We start from the raw sequence: 15,970 nt of genomic DNA, 5'->3' as shown, positions 1-15,970 counted from the left end.
TCGGAGTTGAAAGAATATTTGTAAGTTTGGACTTTAAAATAGTAGTAAGTGATAGTAGAATTAGTGATCGTGTTAGATTTTTCCGATGGGACTTAATAGAAACAATAATTAAACCTAGTTTAATGAAAATGAAGTAGAAAAAGAAGATAATAACGTAATGTCAGTATTTTGATTTTAAACGATTTTGTAATACCCACTGAACTCTTTATGAATGTTTTTTTTATGAGGTTTGTGAAACGCTAAAACTTTGATCGAAAATACACACATAATTCGCCAACAATTTGGACAAAACGGATGTAAAAATTTTTATAAAAATATTTGTATGAATCATTTTAGGCCTTGAATTAAACTAAAACAGATTGTGGACAGAAAAAGTCTTCTTTGGAGATCAATTTTTGTGCTGTTTCTCAAGTTTTAGGATTTCCTACATCAGGAGTTTCTTTACGGGTGGAGAGAAAGGTACCTGTAACCGTAGTTATTGAATAGAGGCGCCTGAACTTCAGCCGTTGGACGAATTTATGGAAATATTCTTATTCTAGTTAGACTCTTTATTTTGTTAGGCAAAGAATGGCCATGATATTTTGGATAGCACAATAATATTCCAACTTACAAACTATTACAAAAGAAAGTAGGCTCACAGGAGGCTAAAAACTATTTAACAATAAAACATTTATAGAAATAACGATGTAAATAGTGTTTAACTATCTAAATAGTGTTTAGCAATAAAGATGTACACAGTAATAAAATATTTATGGAAATTCTCTTTATTAGGAGTGCATTAAGAATATTTATGAGCAAGATTTATAGTAAAGCGAAATTAGGACGAAGCAAAGTGTTAATAAAAACTCTCATTTTAAGCAATCAAGTTGATAAGCAAAATATAATATTGTTTAGGATGTAATTGGCTACCTTGGTGACGGTCATATCCGACCATTCGTGATAGAACTCCTCCATTCCCATAGCGTGTGTGGGACAACTTTAGGTGTAAATTAGAATCAAAAAAATTGTTTTTTTTTTTTTTTTTCTCGATTATTTATACTTATCACATTTGCACCTTTAGACAAAAAGTGTATAAAGTAATATTCTGTAGTAAGATTATAACGAAGAGATTTAATGGTGCAAGAATATATATAACATGAACTCTAAGAACGAAAGCGATTATCAGTACAGCATCACTCAGCATGAGCATCTGTCTAGATGCTCTCTGACACACAATTCACCTAGCCTGCTTCTAAAATCTATGTTCCCCAGAGATCAGCTAGTTGGAAGGCGCTAGCTAGTCACATCTGCGCAGGCTCTTACAGTTTTACCACTATTTAGTATATTATATGTGGTGTGTTGAACGAATTTAAAAACACATCGAAAAGCGTTCGACTGACTAACTGCACACTTTTACATACAGCAGATAGTTGGTACAACATACTATAAACACAACTAGTTCATTATTCAGCTACCACGAAATGGACGAGGTTTCTTTATTTGGAGTCGTGTATATAAATACTAAACTAGAAGGAAGTAACCCAGTTGATATTTCGCTTCTTTTCTATTTTCTCTTTGATATAACTTGATCTTAAAACATTATTATTAATAACGGCGTTTATTGCAGGGAATAGATTTTCATAATCTACTAGAAATAATTCGTCCAAAGGGAATTCTAAATGTTGAGCAGTTATCATGTTTTCCTTTAGAGTAATGGAGAATGTTTTATGATCTAAAAAAAAAAAGAGTAAAGTAATGCTTATTTTTTCAGGCGTTCTTTATTTTCAATTAGGTGGAGTGGCCGGACGCGAATAGCAAACATTAAAACTCTGCGGTAGAGTAGTTAAATAAGGGTTGAACAAAACTACAAGTTGATTCAGAACTGCATCTTAAATCCCCTTTCACTACTGACAATCGTTATGTGGCCTATGCCAAAAAAGTATACTAAATGATCCCGTTCATTCGAGCTATTGAGAAGGAAGCTCAGCTATTGGTCTTATCTGTGGCTTTCTCCAACTGGCCTGCTGTCTGACACAGACTTCTGGCTCTGAAGATCTGGAATTTATTAAGTCAAGTGTGGGCTTTCAGAAGGAAAATTTGGTATTTTTTTGTAAAATGGCCGGCACTAAAATAATTTTTGATTGTGATACATTTAGTTAGAGGGAGCTATATTGGAAATATTAACGCTTCAACTCACTTCAAGGCAAACGCTAAAGAATTTGAACGTACAGCATCCTAAATATGGCATTCGAATAAATTCAGTAAATCCAGTGCTCTTCTTTTAGCAAAAAAAAGCGATGGGTTTTGACGCATTAACTTCCGACGATACTTTATGGAAACTTCTACAATTTCAACAAATCTTCTGTTATAGCATGCGCCATTTCTTGGTTTTTTCTTTCTACAATTGCCACCTCATAGTAGCAATGTTTTCAACTTGTTTTTACGTCAGAATTGAGTGAGAGGAGATAATAAATTTTAATAAACATCAGTGTAGAAATGTTTTGGTAGTTTACAAAAATAGTTTTGATGGACTAATCTATTTGCTCATCTGTAAGAATCTTCCATCTTATTCATCGAAGATTCTGCTATGGTTCTTGCAGGTGTTTAAGACAAGCTATTTTTCTGGACTTATTTTTACCTGTGATATTCTCGCAAACTACGAATATCTCTCTAACGCTCTCTCTCTCTCGTTAAATAAAACATTCGTGCCAACTTAACTCATTTTAGTTCCCCTAAAAGTGACTTTTATTACTGAATTTCGTATGTACGATATTTTTTCATGTAAAACCTTGAATAATGAGTGACATGTTGTTCTGGTATAGTCTTTTCTATACAGACTCTTTCAAAAAAAGATTCTTTACAGAATTTATGGTCATGATTAGGTTGTCCATATAGTCACTTGGAATTCAAAGACCATCTTCTTTGAATTCCATACTACTCATGTTTTTAGGAGTTTTACCGTAGAAAGGTCGAGAATTTTTCATTCGTCCTTGTAGGGCCAATATGGTGTTTTAATTTTTAATCACCTTCATCCAAAACGATCTCTCCTTCCTGTAAATAAAACTCAAATTTAAGCCATTCTTAGTAAGCATCCCATTTTATACCCAATAAATTCACACGACTGTTTTTCTTTAGTTAGCCATCATCATTCATCATTACCCTTTCAAATTTATCACATACAAACTACCTGAAAGCGATCATAAAATGTAAACGTTCATGCTGAAACTGTGCATGAAGGCAAGCAAGCATCAGATTGATATGCGCTTCAGTTACCAACCGAATGAAAAAAATCTAACTTTTAACTAAGTACCCTAACCACTCACTAACACCCACCCAGTTGTCATTTCAGTCACATCTCACATTATTATTTTTAATAATTTAATAATCGTAAAAACTTTTTAATAAAGGAAATGAAAGTAAGTAAAGTTAGGGAAAGAAAGTAATTAAGTTAAGCACGCACCTAATTTGTGCTGATAAAAAAGTTCCGGTTCTGAATAAAGTATAACTTTGGCATTGAATTGAGAGGCGAGGGTAATCTGATAGCTCCAAGTTATTCAGTTACTTATCTTCTCCAGAATGTAAATCTCACGAACATAGCTGTTACAGTCAACAATTGGAATATTGGGAAGAGATAAGAGCTAGTCAATTACGGGATTAGGACTAGCCAAGAAGTGATTTCTATTGGACAGGTAAACTAGCTTCTACAGTAAGCAGAAACTTAATCTTAAGACATTGTAAATAATAATGTTTCTTTTCGACCAAGGTGATGCAGGAGAAAAATAAAATTTTTTTAGACTTGAATAAAAGGCGTGTTCTATTAATTTATTTTTATTTCTAGCGTCAATTAAAATTTACGAAAATATTATTAGTTAAACCTGAATAATATCCTTCAAGATTTTTATGAAAAGTTAAAATGCTCACATGTGCGCTAATGTGGCCATTCACTCCATTTCAAAAATAACTTTACAGCTGGTTTTTACATTTTCTCTCTCTTTTTTAACAAGCACGTCTGAATTTAGTACCTAACTAGAATTACAACAGAACATCATCAACACCATTTTTACACAACAAACAATATCATAAATTCAATTTTGAAGAACAATTTTGAAGAAATAACATGGACTATACCAATCTTCATATGCGTGTGGAAGTCCATGTAAGTATTAATGTAACAAGTTTAACAATAATGTGATAGATATTATCAACATTTAGAGCTTAACGCAAATTGGTCCTTAATAGAATTTTAAGAGCAATGCTTACTCATCGTAACACACATGTGTAGACATTAAAACAAAACTAAATATTTTAAATGGCGTCCATGGCATACGATATTCACTGACTTGGCTTTGGGATAAATAAAAACCTACCATCCAGTTACAATTTCATCGAAGTAATTCTTAACGAATGTTTGCATGTTTCGAAATCAATAGTAGGATGGAATGAAATCTAGATTATAGGTCTGGGTTTTATTTAGTTTTAGGAGAGGTAGATAGGAAAAATGTTAAGTTTGCTGTGGCCAAACGCATTTGCGTTTCTCTAAAGATGTATGATATTGAGCTTAAGATCGAAATTCGTGGAAAATCAACGGGAAAGAATTCGTGATGAATCCATCTTCATAAATCCAGAAAATGTAATCTTTTTTTTTAAATTGCTCCCTCTGATAATTTAAAAATATCTTCAGATGAGGATTTAACAATTTGAATCTGTCTCAGGATTTCACCAGTCAGATGGATTTTTAAGGGTAGTTGTCTAATTATATCATTCCATTCGACGGGCTATTGAGTGTAACTGCATGTTGCATTCAGATGCGACGGAATGCAGTGAGAGAACTTGCATAGAGATTTGAGAAGAAAGCCTTCTGTTTAGTTCTCACGCTGGCCTCTTTATTTAAATTCTTGTCATCAATTTTAAATTTTAAGTTTCAATTTAAAGACGTCTTCTCTTCTTTTTACACAATGGAGTCGACTACAGATTAATAAATTAACATGTATTAATTCTAAATCTTAGTTTAGAAGGTCTCCAGTAATGCAGTTAATAAAAAATTAATTATTTTAAGGGCCAACTCCTGCAAAGTATTACGCAATATTGTAATTATAAGATGCGAACAAGTATGCATTGGAATAAGACCAATTTAAAATGTAAATGGTACTTGACAATAATGTTTGATAAATGTACGTTTCGTACACATTTACCTTAAGATTTATTATCTCGGTAAATGTGCCCATTCTACCGGCTAACTGACTAACTAAGAGAATTCGACATATTTCTTGCTAATTTAGATTCTGTTAAGTCCTATTCTTCCTTATTTATTTATCTTTAAATTGTATTTTCGTTTTATGCAAATGTTAACGCTTTACTCACGTTAACAATTCTCCAAGATGGTTCACAATATGGGCACGATTCTCCGACAATGTAATAATTAATCTTATATTTTCCAACTATTAGGCACAGCCACAATCTGAAACTTGCACATACAATGCAAAACAAGGTGGTCTTTTAGACAAGAAAATTAATAAATCAGAATTATTAAGAATTAATTATTATACTATATGCAAGTTATGTAATTTTCAATTTCGTCTCATTTCTGAATTTAGTTTTACTTGATAATTGTTTCAATAATTATGACGCATATGTAATAAATAATTCTGATTAACTGTTACAGAAGTGCGCCGACTTTGTAATGCAATTGTTTCCAGAAGCCAGACTATTCATTGAAAAAGATGTTCCAGCATAGTATCCTTTAGTATTTAAAAAAATACCAATTTAAAAGCATAATGTTCTAAAAGTTACTTAAAATAGTATTTTTTTTTTTGTTAATTATTCTTGAGTTAAAATTTTCAAAAGCTGTACAACTTAAGTAATTCAGAAAGAGATTAATTAAGTGGGACCCACCCACAAGTATAAAATATTGAAACTAAAATTAAGATAATTGTTCTTCAAAATTATAAACTTGACCATACTGAAAATTATAACATAGCGGTGACGTAATTCTACACGAAATTCTCCAAATCTCTGAGCCAAGGATCTGTTTAGTTGATGCTGAAAAGATGATGGTTGGTAATTTTAATTATTTTCAATTATTGTTAAATTTAACGGACACAATGTTTAAAATATTTCTGATATTTTAGGTCTTAAGAGAAGTAAACATTGGAAACTGTTCACGTAAGGAATGTAACAATGTTATGTGGAGTTTTGGTAAAGTACCATTAAGTACTTATAGACTTAACACGATGCCTTGTGATGTGGATCGAGTTTTAAATTCATACCCACCATCATAATTTGCTTCTTTTTGTTGATTTAAACTTGTATACTGTGGTGGCAAGACAGCGCATTCATAATGAATGATTTATAAGAGCTGCAATAATTTTTATGCACTTCCAACTGTTTCAGTTTTCTTTCTTAATTACGAAACCATAAAAATAAAAATTACTTATTGGAAGTTTTTTTTTTGTAGTTAAAGAGGTGATTGGTAGTTCAATGTAGGCAATGTGCGGATGTAACTTTTTAGGGAAAAACATCCAAAATTCTTCAAAACAATTATCTGATCAGAGGCCTCGAACTTGATCACATCCCAAGCAGTCAGAGATAAAAGGGGTAAACTCTTCCTCCTCATTAACTGTAGAAAAGATAAAAGAACTGTAATCAGTCAGTAGAAAACTCTCGTGGAAGCAAGATGCTCAGAAAGGAATCTAATAATAATGATAATTTCTTTGGTAGAGCACAAAAGAATTAATAGCAAAAAAACTATTTTGGTTTTCTGATTTAAAAAACCTCATAAATAAATTTAATGTAACTGCAGATATCTCTTTTGAGAATATGAGTAATTGGAAATCTGAATTTGATAAAATGCTTAACCGTTTGGAAACAGTATTTCATTTAGAATTCATTCAAAGGGCACAGAGATCAATTTTAAACATAATGTACAGAGAGAACTGAACTTTGAACATAAGTGTATTAGCTATGTGTACGACAATAACATGAGCAATAGTGTTTGGATCATGAAAGCTAGAAGTGGCCTGTTGAATTTAAACTTTAAAATCTATCAACATAACGAACATAGCTCACTCTGTAACTCATGTACATAACTTGTCTCAAACGGAAGACTCTTTCCATTTCATAGCTGTCTTTCCCAGATTGAAAGAAATTAGATTAAAATGTTTTAATCAAGAGATATTGCCGAAAGATGTTTTAATAAAATATTTAAATGGAGAGTACGGCTGAAATTCAGTTGTCAATTTCTGTAAGATTGCCTCAAAATTACGTCAAAATGTAAACTCTAGTAGATAAAATTTGAGATGATGATTATTTATTTTGTATTACTATTGTTTATTTTAGTCATTTTTTATTATTTATCTTTCATTAATTAATTTAATTATTTTTTATTTTTATTTTTTGCATAAGGTTACAAGTTTTCAATTTATTTTGCTTTTGCTTATTTGGAGAATTTTACTTTTATTTACCCGTTTGTATTAATGTTTTGTATAAATTTTCTATCTCATTTTTTTGTATTTTGTATTTTTGTATTTAGTTTTTGTATTTTATCAGTAATGTACCAAATCTATTTAATTTAATGTATGAGATGACCAGGAGGCAGTCTTTAAAGACTATGATTATTATTATTATATTCTACTATGGGTTCATCGGCAGTGCGAAAGCCGTACAGAGGTGCCATTGTGTGTTTCTTACGGACATTCCGAGTTGATCCCTTTCTGAATCTAATAGCATATCCACTTTGCAGAATATGTGAGAAAGAAGAGGGTACCCTTATTCACATCATGACTAGTTGTTTGGGATAGAGGATCAGGGATTTTGCACAGAAGAGGATGACTGAGAAATATCTTAGGCTGTTAAGGAAATTTTATCGTAGGGTCGAGTGGATCCATTGTTCTTCTTTTAAATAGCTTCGTAGGCCCAAAGGGCTTTGGATTGTTCCTGCCTATATAAATTATAAAGTAATACCACAAATAAATATAAGCCAAGGTTTGGACATAATGCCATGGATAGTACATCGTCCAGCTGCTGTAACTCAGAAAGTAGAATGTACAAACATTAAGAAATAAGCAAACCAGTTCGAACGGACCAATGTAGCTTCTCTTCTTTTTTTTACAGAGATGATCTACTTTTGAACTTTAATTCTAAATATTTACGTGGATACAAAACATTCTGAGTGTGCTACTTTTAATAACTCACTATTTGTATTATTTCTTAAATTTTCCACATAACATTCTATTGTGGATCTACAGATATTTTTAATGTTTTAAAAATAGATCACGAGGATTAACAAACTCAATCAAAAGTCATGCATTATGCCACTTTTTTAATATGACTATAAACAATATTGAATATAACTGTTTTGTTCATTAATAAATCATACCAGCCGGATATAAAAATTAAACTTTACAGAACGTTCTATAAATTTAAATTATAACGCAGCGGTGAGTCAACGTTCCAGAAATAAAACCATAGATGTTTTGAACATAGATAAAGATGACCTAGCTTAAATGATTCCAAATTATGATAATAATTTCGCCAAAATTAAATCTTTTATTAGGCTGACTTTTTTTTAAAAGCTGATTTAAGTGAAGTTTATTCAAGGTATTCGTTGTATATTCATGTAACTCAAGAAAAATCATATGTACGTTAAAAAACGCTGATTTATTACCAACTAATTAAGAAAAAAAATTAGCATTTTCAGGTACATTTTCAGTTAGAGCCAAGACAGTACCTAAAATAACTGCCCTTCAAAATATGTACATTTAATCGTGTTACTAAGTAATGAACTTACATTTGAAAACAAAGAATTCAAGGCGAAAGAAATTAACACATTAAAAGCATACTAAAAATATATTTGTTTTCAAAGTATCACGTAGGTAGAGAATTTTTTTTAAATAAAATTAAGCCTTCAAATTTTGATTCATTCTTAATCAAGTTTAGTGAAGTTTTGAATAACAAAAAAACTTTAATAAAAAATATTTCTGTTAAAAGTTAAGTTGGTTTATTTCATCAAATAAAAGTAATGATATAAATTACGCAAACTAAAACAGATAACGCTGACATGGTCTATTCCAAGATATCTGAGCCAACCAAATTTTTTTTCAACAGTCTTAAGCAAGCGAAATCCCAAGTTTGGGGCCATAGTCCACGAAATTCGTTAGTAGTTAGCATTTTTAAGAAATGGTTGTCAAGGTTTATGTACTAGAAGTTAAAAATCGTTAAATTCCACGTACGGATCAATCAGCTCTTCAACTGAAGATAATCTCGCTACAAAAATCAATCAAACAGTAGAATAAACCTTAAAGGTAACTATCTCATTCACATAATCAATTCAGGAACAAATTTCTGACAAAAAAATGCACGCCACTCTGAGAATGTTTAAAATTAGAAAACTTTAAAAGTAGTCGTTCATTTTAGCTGCTGAACTGAATTTATTAAAACGAGACTTAAATAAAGGACTAGCTGGCGATTCTTGAAAGTTAGAGAGAGTCCATGGTTCCGTCAACCCTTAAGAGAAGTTTTTATGTACCATTTTGATGGTAAGCCGTATGTATGGTCAGAAATACCCTCTGTAGGCATGGAAATTTAAATTTAGAATTCTGAAAAGAATTTAGATAATTAAATAAAAAAAAAATAAAAGTAAAGAAGGATTTTCAGGGTGCTACTTTTCCTGCGCCTTTTGTTTTTACTGATGAGAAAAATAAAAAAATAGACATTGAGACACTGACTAACAATGCATCGGTGATTTTGGATCATGAGTTTTGCACGATCACAAACAAAATTTGCATGCTGAACGTCTAGATAATCCACATACGATGAAATTCCGACATTTGAAGAAGATTTTAAGCATAAGTAACAAAAATAGTAGAGAACAAACCGAAAACTGCAATAATAACTCTTGCTGATTTGTTAGATTTTGATGTGGTACAATTCCCTATCAGTACCCCATCAAAATCAACCCTTCGAGAAATGCTTATTATCCATTTAAACACCAGCAGCAATCGAACAAAAAAACAGTGATCTATTAATTAAAATAAAATTTTACCATATATCTTCAAATAATTAGATTTTTGTTAAGCAAGTTCATTTCTATTTCATGCGATTATTGTAAAGGTCAGACCATATACTACTTAAGATCATAGACAACTTCCCCATGATTTGAAAAAGCATATAAAAAGCACTTACCTCTGCCATATTAAATAAAGTTGAGAAAGTCTATAAACACCTAATTGAAAACTGGCGCTCAAAAAAAATTTGATCGCCGAACGAGAATAAAAGAAAATAGAATTAACACTGCTACTCAGTCAGCAATGAAATGGCTTTAACAAAGGCAGACTGAAACCGGCACCAACATGTCTGCAATCGATTTCGGTTGTGGGTATTTTTTTCACTAAGTGCGGTACATATTTAATTTGTTGCGTAGGAGTCGTGTGGACAAACAAACCAAATAATAAAAAATCTACTACATCCACTACTTAATTGTGGGCTAAATAAATGGCTCAAAGAATTGATAGATTCATATTAATATTTTATATCAAAATGTTTAAATTAGATAACACTGATATATTTCAACAACTGATAATACTGTTTATGTAAATAAAATAATATTTTCTATCCTTGGGATTGTTAAGATTTTGCGTAATTTTGTATTTATTACTTTCTGTTACTAGAATATCTTAAGTTTCTTACAAGCGCAGAAAGCTCCAGCCCATTTTGTAGTTATTAAACCACTTTAATACATTGTTTTTTTCCACTTCACATATCTAGGTTTCAGCAGAAAATTGAATTGCATATTCACTAAATGTATTTCCAGTTATTCCAATTCATTTTCATGATTTTTCCTTCTCTTTTGGAAACCAACATACTACGATAAAGAAGATAGGCCACATATCAAGAAAATAATAAATCCCCCTTTAATATTAATTAAGTTTCGGCTTTGTAGTTGAATTTTAGGAAAGGCCAAGCGATCTTTGTAGTATACCCACTACGAGTGTTCTTTATATAATAATATTATTAAATGATAGCGAAAATTAAAAAAAAAAAAATTTGGTCTGTAACATCATATTTCCTCTCCTAATTTTATAACTTTTCTTCTTTTAATTTATTATTTGGGAAATTATTTAAATTAAGCAGTTTTTCCTGCCAATGTTTCAATTAGAGGGACTGGAAGATAAATAAATACTCTTCTTTGGCGATGGAACCTGTTCTAAAAAAATATATACATTTTAGATAACATTTTTACGAAATTCCCTTCTCAGAATTTCTTAAAATTAATTTAAGATTTGAGAAATTGGTATTTGAGATATTAGGTATTGCGTAATCTAATATCGCTGATAATTTTTATCTTTTTTTTTTTCAATAATACTTGAAATCCTTTATTGTTTTTCTGTAAGAAGTGTAATTTATAAAATAATGTATAATCCGCATTAATTCTACAAGAGTCTTGCATTTTTAAGATTGAATTATTGAATAGATACAGCCTTTCACTAGACTTAAAAGAACAGAATTAAAAAGACGCTATCGACAACTTAAAAACTCAGTCGTTAGATATACAATATACTGTCTCTAGACAACAATAATAATATATACTTCTACTTTAAAACCCAATGGACGTATGGAATAGAACTGTGGGGTTCAACCAAACGCACTAATCTCCAAAGAATTTAGAGTCTCTAGAACCTAAAATACTTCGATTCACAGTCAACGCTTCTTTTTTAGACTCTAACCAGACTATACATACTGATCTCAAATTCGTTTTATCGCCTAAGTCGCCAAAACCCGATACAAGAAACTCCATTTCAACCTGTAATCACACGCAAATCCTCTAGTTCAAAATCTTTTTTCTAGAACTTTTCCTGACAACCCAACAAGACGACTTAAGAAAGAGTGGTGGCCTCGTGATCTCCTCTCTAGTGAAGAGAGTGACTAAATAGTTCAGTGTTTTGGAGTGTTACCACTGAGTAACTTCTCCACTCGTTTACTTCAACTGTTCATTGTTATCACTGTACTAATGCGCTGATTGTAGCACAAATAAAGCAAAATAATAATAATAATTAGATACATAAAATCGAAGTTTTTTCAAGAAATTCTAAAAAAAGTAGAAAAGTCTATTAACGTAGCGGTACTTCTGAATGAGGATTTCCGCTTTAAACTTGTTGACGATTATAAATGAAAAGTTTGAACTTTGTCTCCTTTCTCATTATCATAAGGTAGCTCGATTCATGTATTTTTATGAAAATTAAATGTTTAAAATTTAATTGGATAATCATCCTACTGCCTACAGTTACTTTTTACTCAAGGATAGAAGTAATAAAAACAAAGCATCTTATACAGGTTGCACAGATAATGTATGTGTGTGTGTGTGGAGATGAGAAATAGCAGACAGTTTGCATACATAAAACTGTTTAGCAGCCGTCTGTCTAATAATTAGGCCAAGGCTACAAACAGCTTGAGATCTTTTGATTGTTTTAATAATAGAGTAGTGATCTTTTTTGTTAAAATAATAGAAATTTTAAATAAATTTAATGGATGTAAACAGGAAAACAGAATGAAATGGAACACATGGTTCTCGCCTGCTGTCAGTTAATACTGAGAAATATATGTGTAACATGGATTCAGTAATTGATTTTTATGAAACTGGGATTTTCTGAATGAGAATAAGTGGCAGCACCATCTGACTGTCCGAAGTAAACATGGAGGTAGATATTTCGGAAAAGGATTTGTGCCCAAGACTTGTCGATATACCCAAAGTACATCCAAGATGTCAATTAGGTGTTTCTTTAAAAAAATAGTAAAAAATAAAACACCGTTATAGTCCACTTTTTCTATACTTCTTAAAAATTGTCATTTACCTACAGTTTTTAAAAAAGTTAAGTTTCAATTTGAGTAGTCGGTTTATGAAAGCAAGAAAGAAATCTTTCAAGAGATTTCCAACGGATTCCATTACAAAGGACCATATTCTACATAGAATGCTGACAACAAAGGGAATTATAATAGTATATCTTGTAGTTAAATGCGAATTGGTTATCACTCACTTAAAATTGTTAATTAACAATATTTCCAAACAGCAAAGTAAACTTTGACCGTCTTATTTATCACATGGCCAGTTTGTTTAATTTTATTATTTGAAAGAATGTTTTGCTCAGACTGTTCATGGACAAACTAAGAGCAATCATAAAGATTTTTTGATTAATCAAGGCATTGAATTTTAGTGTCAACGAGTTAAAATTATAAACAGAATTAGGTGTGATTCTCTTAAATTTTCAAATCTATTTATTGTATGCAAGAGACTTTGGTAATCTGAATTTTTAATAGCCTCGATCGCCAGTCTAAACGAACGGAAAATTAAAGTTTTTTTTTTTTTTTCAAGAACAGTAAATACAGCTTTCAATTCAGTAACAGTAATATTACTCTAGCCACACTAAATTGCTGAGTAACCTTGCCACTAAATTGCTATGGTGTTTGCAAAGAGCATTCAATTAATTTTTAACTTCTCCAGTAATAGCGTATTCAAGAATTTCTTTTTTCAAACATCAAAAGAACTCTATTGATTTGAAATATCAATTAAATAATAATTATTATTCTATATCATATTTATAAAATAGTCTTTTATAAAAAAAGTTTTCTATAAATATTAAAAAAGTGTGAGTGATTTTGCCACAAATTTGCTGCTAGAAAAGATGGGAATCACTATAGCAAACTGAGTGCTACCTAGTGTGCGTTGTTAGAAGCTACAAAAGCAGCATTGGTAAAAGTATAGAGCGCACTGGGCTCTGGAAATCAAGAAATAGTCCTGAAGTTAAAATGTTTTACAATTTTCCAGAGTACTGCCCGTTAAGAAAGCAAACATAAAACTTTTCAAAGATGTTTATCTTCAGCTTTTTGAAGAGAGCAAACACTACTTTTATCTTTCCGATTAAGAAGTAAAAAACAAGAATTCTTGATGAATTTACTACTGATATTTACTACATGGTTACTAAAAAACATATCACCTTATAGTTCCCCACTTTAATTTTAATTAATACAACTATTCTCATTATATGTGTGTATATATTACACATTTAACGCATAAATTTTGCATTTTCTTCTACAATAGTCGTGCAGTCATAATTAATTTGATTGTAAATAGAACAATTTGATGGGAAATTCAAATTTTTAGATCAGGCATTCATACCAGGAAAAAAAAAAATGTTTGTGCCAAATAAATGGAATAAAAAGAAATATTTGTGTGTTTAAATTTCCGTTTTTTAAAGGTCAATTTTAATGTAAATGTTCTAATTTTAACTTCGGCTAATTTTAGACAATCGTCCTTTAGATAGCTGTGAATTGTTTGCTTATTATTCTAACAAAATATGTTTCGAAACCCTCACACGACTTTCTCTTATTGCAATTCAAAGTTTAATTGAAAAAATTGGGATTTTTTTTTCCAAGTGTGGAATAACTCTCAATTTGATCCATCAGTGGACCCAAATTTTATTCTGAATAACAAGTAATGAAACCCAACTTTTAGTCTCAGAACCATTAAATCTAATTTTCTCTCAAAAATTGGATAATTAGAGCAAAAGATTCACCATCAATTCACTGAGGCTATTTTCGAGGAACCCAAAATAGATGAGAGACATCCACGTAAAGGGCGGCACCTCTAAATCCATTTTTCTTTGATGAAGTTTCTATTATATTAGGTTATTATAATTATTAATACTCTTGTATTTTCATAATTCATAGGCATCTTTAAGAGATTATATCGTTGGAAACAGAATAAACATTCAGTTAAGTTGATTAACGTCATCTGATTGTCTCCAAATTCTGATTTTTGGCAAGACATTTGTCAAATATATGTCCTTTTAGAATATTATTTGCCTCTTTAAACTTTACCTCACTCACTTGAAATTCTGCATTTTTTCGGCAAATGAGATATGTCTGCTCTTTTTGATCATGCGAGCTTCTGGATTCAAAGAACTTTTGGGATTTATTCTCCGGGAGAATCTATCTCTAGACTAGGTAAGACTAAAAAGACCTGCGTTCCGATTGGAAAAGTTGAGACATATCTAAGTGAAGTGAGCTTGCTCAGCAAAGAATTTTTCAGCTAAGGTAGTTTAGACTTAGCAAACTGCTTAGCAATCTGTTCTTAGAATGTAACGCACCTCTGAGTTCTTTTTGGTAATGAAGAAAACTGCATTCAACACTTGTCCTCGCGACGAATCTATAAGTTTTTGAAAAAAAAAATGCCACTTGAGGAAGAAACAACTTCAATTTCTTAATTTTTTATTAAAATATAATTGGAAGACAGTCTAGGATTGAAAATCTAATGAAAATGTAGGACAGTGTTCCGCAATCAGGGTACGGTGGTAGGAGTGTCGCGTGGTAAAATAATTTATTAAATAGACAAAATATTTACGTTGCCAAGGTGCAGAAGTAGCAGAATATTATTGAATTTTATAAATTATCTATTTTTATGTTGAATATTTTTAGTGAAGTTAGAGAATGAAGCTGGGTATTCTCTGCTTTACTTTAATAGTCTTCTATTAGAAAAACTCAGATGAAGTAAAATAGAGTCGATGTTCCAAGACAACAAAAATAAGCTTCAGCTTGTGAAGATTACTAAGAATTTCTGCAGACTTTATGTTCAGGATTACACTCATAAAAGTTGATGCTATACCAAATGGAATGAAATATAGAATTTGGGGCGCCACGTGTAGAAATAGGATCACTGGTGTTGTTGGAGGGCTACCTAGATTCCATGACACATGAGGCACTGTAGACTTTTATATACTTTTGAGGTCTATGTCCCAATAAATAAAAATTAAACATTTAAAAGAGGTTACCACTTGCATTTGGTATCTATACTTTCATACATTAACACCTTTAGTTATATACTGATCGATACTGCTTGAAATGCTAATTTAAATCAATATATTTAGATGAAATTCTGAATAATATAACATTTCAAGACTAAAGAGTATTAGTTAAACAACTAATACTATTTAAGTGTTGTATT

General features: G+C 30.9%; 2 protein-coding genes across 7 annotated transcripts in view; one reads left to right on the top strand and one right to left on the bottom strand.

Annotated features, from left to right (window-relative positions):
- tmod (tropomodulin) overlaps window positions 1-15,970 on the bottom strand; it is a 120,505-nt gene that overhangs the window by 85,531 nt on the left and 19,004 nt on the right. Inside the window, exon 1 of one of the 6 annotated variants that reach the window (XM_074127341.1) lies at window positions 10,159-10,447. The exons of 4 other annotated variants lie outside the window; for them this stretch is intronic. In XM_074127341.1, the coding sequence (XP_073983442.1) occupies window positions 10,159-10,167 (9 nt within the window). In that variant the 5' untranslated portion in view covers window positions 10,168-10,447. Of the gene's footprint in view, window positions 1-909; window positions 1,224-10,158; window positions 10,448-15,970 lie in introns of those variants that run through there. One more of the 6 variants, XM_074127340.1, reaches the window with a different exon arrangement.
- On the top strand, window positions 3,939-6,418 carry LOC141453768 (uncharacterized). Its single transcript, XM_074127356.1, has 4 exons — window positions 3,939-4,135; window positions 5,642-5,712; window positions 5,957-6,032; window positions 6,108-6,418. Exons 1-4 carry the CDS (start codon window positions 4,097-4,099, stop codon window positions 6,255-6,257), a joined length of 336 nt encoding a protein of 111 aa, XP_073983457.1. The 5' UTR covers window positions 3,939-4,096; the 3' UTR covers window positions 6,258-6,418.

Source organism: Rhodnius prolixus, unplaced genomic scaffold (assembly GCF_049639745.1).
Source record: "Rhodnius prolixus isolate KJV_2025 unplaced genomic scaffold, Rpr scaffold_3, whole genome shotgun sequence".
Classification (NCBI taxonomy): domain Eukaryota; kingdom Metazoa; phylum Arthropoda; class Insecta; order Hemiptera; family Reduviidae; genus Rhodnius; species Rhodnius prolixus.
The sequence above is the reverse complement of the archived record's forward strand: the minus strand, read 5'-3'. Positions and strand labels throughout refer to the sequence as shown.

Coding starts and splice junctions, on each gene's coding strand:
- LOC141453768 (XM_074127356.1), top strand. CDS start 4,097: ATGGACTATACCAATCTTCATATGCGTGTGGAAGTCCAT. Junction 4,136..5,641: donor ATATGCGTGTGGAAGTCCAT/GTAAGTATTAAT, acceptor TAACTGTTACAG/AAGTGCGCCGACTTTGTAAT. Junction 6,033..6,107: donor TTGATGCTGAAAAGATGATG/GTTGGTAATTTT, acceptor CTGATATTTTAG/GTCTTAAGAGAAGTAAACAT.